The sequence below is a fragment of the Carex rostrata genome, chromosome 16 (assembly GCF_964058835.1).
Source record: "Carex rostrata chromosome 16, lpCarRost1.2, whole genome shotgun sequence".
NCBI classification, from domain to species: domain Eukaryota; kingdom Viridiplantae; phylum Streptophyta; class Magnoliopsida; order Poales; family Cyperaceae; genus Carex; species Carex rostrata.
This window is the reverse complement of record NC_135933.1, coordinates 2,547,196-2,555,843: the sequence shown is the minus strand read 5'-3', so window position 1 is coordinate 2,555,843 and position 8,648 is coordinate 2,547,196. Positions and strand designations below refer to the sequence as shown.

At 34.1% G+C, this 8,648-nt stretch overlaps 1 protein-coding gene across 2 annotated transcripts; it reads right to left on the bottom strand.

The window, feature by feature from the left end:
- Positions 1-1,823: 1,823 nt before the first annotated feature.
- On the bottom strand, positions 1,824-7,949 carry LOC144567508 (serine/threonine-protein kinase STY46-like). 2 transcript variants are annotated; one of them, XM_078317652.1, is made up of 16 exons: positions 7,556-7,949; positions 7,350-7,464; positions 6,912-7,003; positions 6,724-6,819; positions 6,595-6,649; positions 5,392-5,622; positions 5,225-5,275; positions 4,947-5,128; positions 4,733-4,840; positions 4,560-4,633; positions 3,847-4,022; positions 3,334-3,429; positions 3,177-3,257; positions 3,023-3,076; positions 2,796-2,930; positions 1,824-2,653 (listed from the first exon to the last, which is right to left on the bottom strand). In XM_078317652.1, exons 1-16 carry the CDS (start codon positions 7,762-7,764, stop codon positions 2,579-2,581), a joined length of 1,830 nt encoding a protein of 609 aa, XP_078173778.1. In that variant the 5' UTR covers positions 7,765-7,949; the 3' UTR covers positions 1,824-2,578. The 2 variants fall into 2 exon arrangements, with proteins under 2 accessions (XP_078173778.1, XP_078173779.1); XM_078317653.1 differs by having other exon boundaries at positions 5,392-5,502.
- Positions 7,950-8,648: the final 699 nt, after the last annotated feature.

Sequence of the window (8,648 nt, the reverse complement as noted above, 5' to 3'; positions counted from 1 at the left end):
TTTGAATTTGTTGTTTGAAATTAATCCGATAAATTAAGGAGTCAAGCTCACCAAAAAGTTTGGGAAGCTTAAGAACATCTTAGTTCTACTCTTAACCCTACGTATATTCAACTTTGTATAAAGCTCGTACATGATAGAACAAATTTGTACATAATTAACATATGTCAAATATGAATATTATGCACATTTGTTTTGAAAAATATGAACTATACAAATTTAAATTCATACAGGAATAACATTTGTGATTGTTTTATGGGATGCTCTAAAATCATAATTGGTGTGTGATCTATGAATGATGATACCTTCGGTGACAAATACATTATTTTCCCTAATAATTTGGATTGGTTAAAGTGGATCTTCATTTATTTTTCTGTAATTAGCACATCGAGTACATAATTTGCTGGTAATTAATTTCTTTTGAAAGAGTTTTTTGAGGAATTAGAGGTTTAAGTGCAGAATTTGACGAGTAACAATGAAATTGCCAAAGTCTAACATGCAATTATATATGCATGTGTTTTTTCTAGGAGAAGTGTAAAATTATGCCAGTGGTCTAGAGTAAAAATAAAAATAAAAAGAAAAAGAACAGAAGAACTTGGTTTTTGAGGTACTGAGGTAAAACTTTAAAGTGATATCTTAATTTTCCACTAGCGCACCAGACTCGTAATCCTTCTAGAAAGGAAAGAAAAAATGATTTGAAAACCCAAAACAGAGGGGAACAGAATGCTTATAAGTTACAGGAGAGTGAGGTACGAAGAATAATTTTAATAAAGTCAAAAGCTAATTAAAGAAGAAAAAAAAAGGCATTTCCTGGGGCGATTCAGCAGTCATAGGTTAGGGACATGAAATCCACTGCTATTGATTGCTAATTAAATTTAGCTAAGGACATAAGATGCGCCAGGGCGGAACTAAAAAAATTGAGATCGAGGAGCTAAAATATCAAATGCAAGTATAATTTTATTTTAATTATGAGGAGACTAACAGAATTAATGTTTACTAAAATTACAAAATTCAATAGATAAATTTATAAAGATGGCTTAGCACCCTTTTCCTTATATTACCTACCACCATTGAGATACGCTCCTATCATGGGTTATTTTTGCTTGTTACTTGAATTTAAGTTCCCTATTTCGACTTATTACTCATATTTTATATCTCGTTTTACAACTCAAGTTACGACTTAAAAGTAATTCGGTTAGAAGAATAAAATGTTAAAAAATAAATACATGTCTATGATAGTGAGCTCTATACAAATAACAAGTATGAAGTAAGGTAATCTGTCTAGTGAAGTTATTCCGAATTAATTCACCTCTTACTGCATCTTACTTCAATTTTACTGTTCATTCAACTTAAGTGTAGAATAAGTACAATCAAACATTACCTAAGTCTCTACTAATCATATGCCTAAATGCAGCATAATGCATGTGCTGCCTCTATTGTGAAATTTAAATGAAAAACAAACTAGAATAATTATCAAAATTTCAATAACTAATTAGTATTTACTCTTAATTTAGCTGAGCAATAGAAAGATTAAAAAGGCAACAAAATTGGCAATAATTTAGTTCAAAGTTAACAAAATTGATGAGTGAATTGCGGACTTAGTATAGTGACACAAGCCTTTGTCTCTCTTCAAAAAAACATAAATTTAATTCTCGAGAATAGAATCTAAAATATAATGGGTTATACCAGAACCCTTTAATAAAAATAAATTTGACAAGAACCTCCAAGTCATCAAAACTACTACCCACTGAACTGTAATTAGTAGCAGCCAGAATGATATCATACAACATTTATATGAAATACTAGACAGCAATAGCAAATCACAATAATAAGCGAGATTATTACCACTGAATTATTGGTTCAGCATTCAACTTTTATGACAACCAGTAATAATCAGCAGCATTAACATCTATATTAGTTAACCTTTTCAAAAAACCTATAAGATGTTTTTCTCAAAAAAAAAAAAAAAATCTATAGGATAATTGGAAGTAGACTATTTAAACAAAAGAAATGGCAAGAGATCTAATTCTCCAAAAAAATAGCTCGAATTACAATGGATGATTTTGAAACCACAAAAAGAAACATCAAACAAGATCAAAACAAAATTTGTACAACCTGCATGATAAAACCAGACAAGGAAATGAAGAAAAAGCCAAATTTCTGTGATATCCTTGTGTTGTCCAGCAAGCTCGGAATAGAATAATTCTGTGGAATTGTGATGAAATAGTAGCTGAACAAGAATGGAATAGATTGGAATTGTGGAAAAGTGGAATAGTGGAAAACAGGAATTGAGTTGAACTTTTTTGCAGTCAAACCCCTACTTACAGTTTAGACCTGCGTCTATTCCACCAAGAGCCAATTTTCTATTCCATAAGGAGTTGGAATAGGGAATTAGGGAATTAGTCTTTTCCAAGAGATAGAATTGACTCATTTCTCTATTTATGTTTTTCCACTCTTCCATTCTTTTACTTTTCCACCTTGAACCAAACACAATCGGAATAGTGTGGATTTTACAAATTCCTCCTTTTTCTATTCCATGGTTTTGCCCAACAAGCACAAGAAAATCACAAGAAAAGGTCCTTCAGTGGCCTCGCCTCAATACCGAAAATAACCCTCCAGATTGTTTTTCTTTCTTGTGCTCTGACTCTTCAGCTACCTATTAAAATACAATTGCAAGGAATAACCACAATTTAAACCAAATTAAGCCCAATCATCTCAAACCTGAGCATATATGAATTTATATCACAATCAAACAAGGTAAAAAACAAAGAACATAAATAAAAGGCCAAAAACAGTACCTCTTTTGATAACTGCTGAAGGATCTCTAATATTTCAGAAAAATCTGGTCTTTCAGTTGAATCTTGCTGCCAGCATCTCTCAATTAGCGCTGCTAGCTTAGGGTTAGCATTTTTTGGCATTGTAGGCCTCAAACCCTATGAAATATAAAAATAAAAAAACATTAAAAAGAACTGAAACACAAAAAACATTTTTTTTTATCTTAAAAGAATAATTGTCTGCTGTGTACCTTCTGAACCACACCAACAGCTGCTTGTAGTGGTGTAAGGTACTCATATGGTACCTGAAATATATAAAAATCATAAAAAAATGCTAAAGAGAAAGAATAATCTTTGTTTGAATTAATGTATTATTGTAAGAGGAACAAGGAAAAAAGAAATCACCTTTCCTGTGAGCAGCTCCCACAGCATTATTCCAAAACTAAACACATCAGCTTTATGATCATAGGGCTTGTGCTCTATAACCTATATTTTGGGGATATTATTAAAAGACTTAACACAAACAGGAAAAAAAAATTAAATTAAAGAAGTATAATACTACCTCAGGGGCCATCCAACGGTATGTACCAGTCTCAGCTGTCATTACTCCTGATTGAACCTTCACACGTGCAACTCCAAAATCGGCAACCTTGACTACCTGCAAAAATTAACAACATCAACCTTCAGCCCTTCTACCTGGACCAAGAAAATGAAATTCCAAAATTTTCAGCATGGTCTTGCATATATTACGCCCAAATTATTTATACGTGTAGCCCAAAAAAAAAAAGTTAAAGATCAGCATTTCTCATATTTGGAAACTGCCACAGACCAGTAAAGATCAGGTCAATCCAATATTTGACCAAATTGCACTCTGCCCTGCTACTTGAGATTTACAATATTAAGACAAAGGTATTACATTTATCTCAATTTGATTTAGAAAGGAAAAACAGGAAAAGAAAATCAAGTCCAATGTGGGGCAAGGGCAAATTTGTCCATCCTTTGCATATGTTATCTGCAGATAACTAAGAGAAACACCAGCTGTAATTTTTTTTCCGCAGGGAATAAAAAAACTAACCTCATTTTCATCCATAAGAAGATTAGCTGTTTTCAAATCACGGTGAATGATATTATTTTGGTGGAGGTAATTCATCCCCTTTGATACATCGATGGCAAGCCTAAGCAAAGCAGGTGGTTTAAATACACCTCTTCGTTTATGCAGATAGTCATATACACTTCCACCAGCCATAAATTCTACCACAAACAAAGTTGAGTGTTATTTTTTATTATCCAAATAGCAATTAAGTTTGAAGAAGCTAAAATAACCGTTTAAACCAGGATTCAAATGCCTCCATTATTGTGCCTCATCTGGACTATTCAACTTTGTCATTGTGAGTTCTTATAACTAACAGTCATAAAAGTGAACGCATGATGAAGGCACAAATGGAGCATTTGAACCTCTTAAAAATTAAACTTAACCTGCTAACTATCCATCAGAAGGACACTACCAAAACCTATCAGAATATTTTTTTTCTAAAAAATGAGGAAATAAAAGAACAACTTAGAATCGCATGGAGATTTCTCCTATTATATCCTACATGATACTAATGAGGTCACCATGATGCACATTCTCTCGTTATATCCCACACAATGGTAATGAGGTCGCCAACTAATAACCAGTTCAACCTTTTTGGATTTCCTCAACACAATCAACAGAGCTTTCAAAAATACTGGAGGTAAAAAATAAAAAAATAAAAACATTCCTCGATAGAAGAAGTTAAGATATTGTACCAGTCACAATGCATAAGCTTGGGGGTTTGGTGCAAGCACCAATGAATTGCACGACATTCTTATGGCGAACCTTCCTATATAGATAAATATATTTCAAAAGGAAGAAGAGAAAAGTACTGTTGCTTTTTTCAGTTAAACTTCACATAAAAAGACAAGCAAATGAGAACAAAAACCTCATGATATATACTTCCTGAGCAAATTCCCGTTGCATGTCCGTGTTTACTCTCTCTGGCTTTAGTACCTTGATAGCTACATCTTGACTACAATATGTGCCCCGATACCTTGCCCAAAAAAAGAAGAAGTTGAAAAAGAAACATATATCAGAAAAGCATAGACACATTTGCGCTTGCTAACACACACACACACACAGAACGACTAAGAGCTTACAGATCTCCATAAGAGCCTGATGCGACTTTATTTCCCATTTTCAATAAGTTGGTGTCAATTTCCCACACATCATTGTCATCTGTTGGTATCTCAACATAATTACTATTATGTTTTGATGATGGGCCTGCTTGCATATTTTCCACTAGAGGCAATTGGTTGTTATTCCCCACGGTTGATTGCGGCTACAAAATGTAAACACAAGGATATAAACTTGAAGCATTGTGCTCTGCAAATAATAACCTAAATGGAAATATATATTTCAAATGTCAGTTAAAAACCTCAATCCTGTGAATTTCTTTCTCCACAGCTTCTTTGAGCTGATCAATTTCCTGTGCAAAAATAAAGTTATATACATTCAAAAAGAGTCCACCAGTTGATGTAAAGAAAATTTTCAAGCTGAATGTAAAATAGAATTGTCTTCTATACAGAGAAAAAGAGATGATACCTCATACTGCCAACCAACTACAACAAATACATCCAATGAATAACCATCGTTAGTTGAGAAAGCATGGGCTTCTTGAATGTTAAGCCCCAGCTCACCAAGCAAAGAAGTCAGCTTTGATAGTTCAAAAGAAAAGAAATATGAGCAAAACCCAGAAGTTACATGATAAATTGCAATGTGATAATGGTCCCCGACATGCATATCCACTTTCACTGGCCCCCAAAACCTCATGGCCTGACAAGAGTCAGATTTTTTCAAAAGAAAAAAAATATATTCTTTCTAGGATATGTTATACTGACAACAATTACTTGACAACCATGACAATTCAGTAAACGGCTATCATCAAAATAAAAAAGCATAATCATGGACATCTTCTCAGGACAGGGTTTATATTGGGTACTAATTGTTAGGACAGGCTTATGTGGTGTATTTTTTTTTTTCCCTATACACCCCCCCCCCCAACTAATGGATCCTTCATGGTTGTAACTGTTTTATATTTGTTGTAATAAGAAAAATTAATGGTTCACTTTTATAAAGACTTGATCAATGACAACAAACTTACTTGACAACCATGACAATTCAGTGAACGGCTATCAAAATAAAAAAGCATAATCAAGGACATCTTCTCAGGAGCTAGGGTTTATATTGGGTACTAATTGTTAGGACAGCTTATGTAGTCCAATATGATTAACAATTTACTCAGGACTGTGTAGCTTTTTTTTTTTTTTTCTTCCCCCTATCCCCCCCCACTAATGGATCCTTCATGGTTTTAACTGTTTTATATTTGTTGTAATAAAAATCATAGTAGGTCTTCTGGTCATCCATGGAGCAGTTAGAAAAAAATTAATGGTTCATTTTTATAAAGACTTGATCAATGACCAAATTATTTCCAAATTGTATCAAGCTTGATGGATCACTTATCTAAACTTAAGAGAACATATCTACAATTTTACTTTCATTTTTATAAGTGTATTATTGATTGCTGTAATTGTCAAATAAATATGATTCTCAAAAACAAAACAAAAAAAACAACAACTCCCAAAATATATATACCACCTTACCAAAAAAAAAAAAAAAATCAAAACTGTGGTAGCTAGAAGAACAAAGGTTTCAAGTTTCAACAAAATCTCACAACATGTTGAAATACATGTCTAGAGAGAAGTACCATTTTACCAAGTATTAAATAACCAAAAAATCTGTTCTAACCTGGCTTAGAAGCTTTGGCTTGTCATAGGTTGAGAAAGTAATTTCATGCATTGGCCTGTAATAAAACAAAAAAAATTAACATTTGTTTCTCATCAACAATTACAGCACATTATTATAATCAAAATTTACCGGTTTAAATGGTGAACTGGGTATGACGATCCGTCTACTTCTTGCGCAAGTGCCTCGAGATTCGCAGAAGATCCAAAAGCAGGAGGCTGGTGTGTGCTGACAAATATTTCAATACACTTTAATTGGGAACATAAAAAGAGAAACCCAAATGCAATTAAACTATTGTCCAATTGATATTAAATACAAACATTTGTCTTGAGCCTACTCGTGAGGCAACTTCCTCCTCTCCAATGCTTGACTCCGGATTTTCTGATTGATTTGCATCAACCACAGGGGATACCTAGAAAGTAGCATGGATGTGAATTTATAGCTTGTTAAAGAGTATAATATCTTGCAAATTAGATAGAACAAGTAGCTCATACTTTAGTTATATGCTCATTTGGGTTAAATTAATGAAGCTACAAACTAAAATCATAATTATTAAATAGTTGAAACTAAACCACAGCTGGGTTTTCATGATAATTCCCAGAACAGATATAGAAACCAAAATTATAAAAGACAAAACCAAACGAATATAATAAAAATTATGATATAACAGTAATAGAACAGTTTCAAGACCCCGACGAAATCCACTAGATTTCCAGATGGATATTATGAAAATCAAAATCTCGTTCGAATGTTGCCACCTGAACAACCCGCACAGAAAAGGCGGGTCTTTTATCCGGATCTCTTGCTTGTTCGAGCAATTTCTTATGCATCAACACGTCTTCAGCCCTCTCAACATTTACATCAATCGCGTATCTATTTAAAAATCAAAATATCTAAAAGTTAAAAAGCTAAAACTGTAAAATTCACAACGAATACGATCCGAAACGAGAAGAAGGCCACGAACCGAGCTGGCAAGCGATTGAAGTGGGCCCACAACTCATCCTCGAAGGACGGAGAAAAGGTCTCAGCCACGCGACTCTCCCTCAGGCGTCGCAAAACCTCGTTGAACACCTCCAGTTTGTGCCCGCTCTGCTGGCCCTGCTTGCGAGAATTGTAGCTCTCCATTGAAGAGCGGCTGTCACAACTCTCCGTTAAATCCTCTTCCATGGCCATTAAAGCTAATCGGAGCACGAGAAGAGGAGGGTTTCTCGTACGATGGGCGTGGATCTTGTGAAGAGAAGGTGAAAAAGATGCTACCCCTTTCTTTTAAGAGAAAGAAATAAGGGTGGGGAGGTGATAAAGAGAGGGGGTTTTGTTAATATTTGGTGGTTTAATATATAGATAGATCAAAACAAGTGGGAGAGAGAGAAGGAGAAGGATGTTTGTTGTATATCTGCAACTGCAACTGCAACTGCAAGGTTTAAACTTTAGATTTGTAATTATCCGATAGTGCAGAACTGCAGATCCAGTGCGGTACGATGGTATCCTACCGTGCACTGTACAATGAGATCTTCATCGTCCGTTTTAATCTGGCACGCATCTTAAAGTACGGATGGTCACCCGGAGTCGAAGTTATTCTATCCTTCATACTACAGGGATACTCAAAGAACCGTGAAATGAGCCGTTTCGATTATAAATGATTTTTTAATTTGGATCTTATTCCTTTGAGGATCCGACTCTGCTGCTTTTCAATAAGAAAAGCAGGTCCTGCTTTTTCGATCTCAACCATTCAAAATTTTTCATTCACGTATCTCTATAAAGAAACTTTTTCATACACAAATCTCAACAAATTTCAATGGTTGGGATCGGAAAAGTAGGACCCTGCTTTTCTCATAGAAAAGCAGCAGAGTCCGTTCCCTTATTTGAACGTGGGATCGGAGAATGATTGAGATGAAAATGACTTTTATTGTTTAGATTTTAGATTAATCATCCCGGACCTTGTCATTCTGGGATTATTCTTTGGTACGGACGTGTTTTATATTTAACTTTGTAGTTTTTTTTTAATTAAGTGATTTACTGACAACTATTTTAAGTAATATCGTCTTATCCTCTTTTAT

Excerpts from the sequence above, each read along its gene's own strand:
- LOC144567508 (XM_078317652.1), bottom strand. The coding sequence starts at position 7,764 with ATGGCCATGGAAGAGGATTTAACGGAGAGTTGTGACAGCCGCTCTTCA. Across the intron at positions 6,820-6,911 it reads CGAGTAGGCTCAAGACAAAT|CACACACCAGCCTCCTGCTT; the intron begins GTTTGTATTTAA and ends AATATTTGTCAG. Across the intron at positions 4,023-4,559 it reads AAGCTTATGCATTGTGACTG|AATTTATGGCTGGTGGAAGT; the intron begins GTACAATATCTT and ends TGTTTGTGGTAG.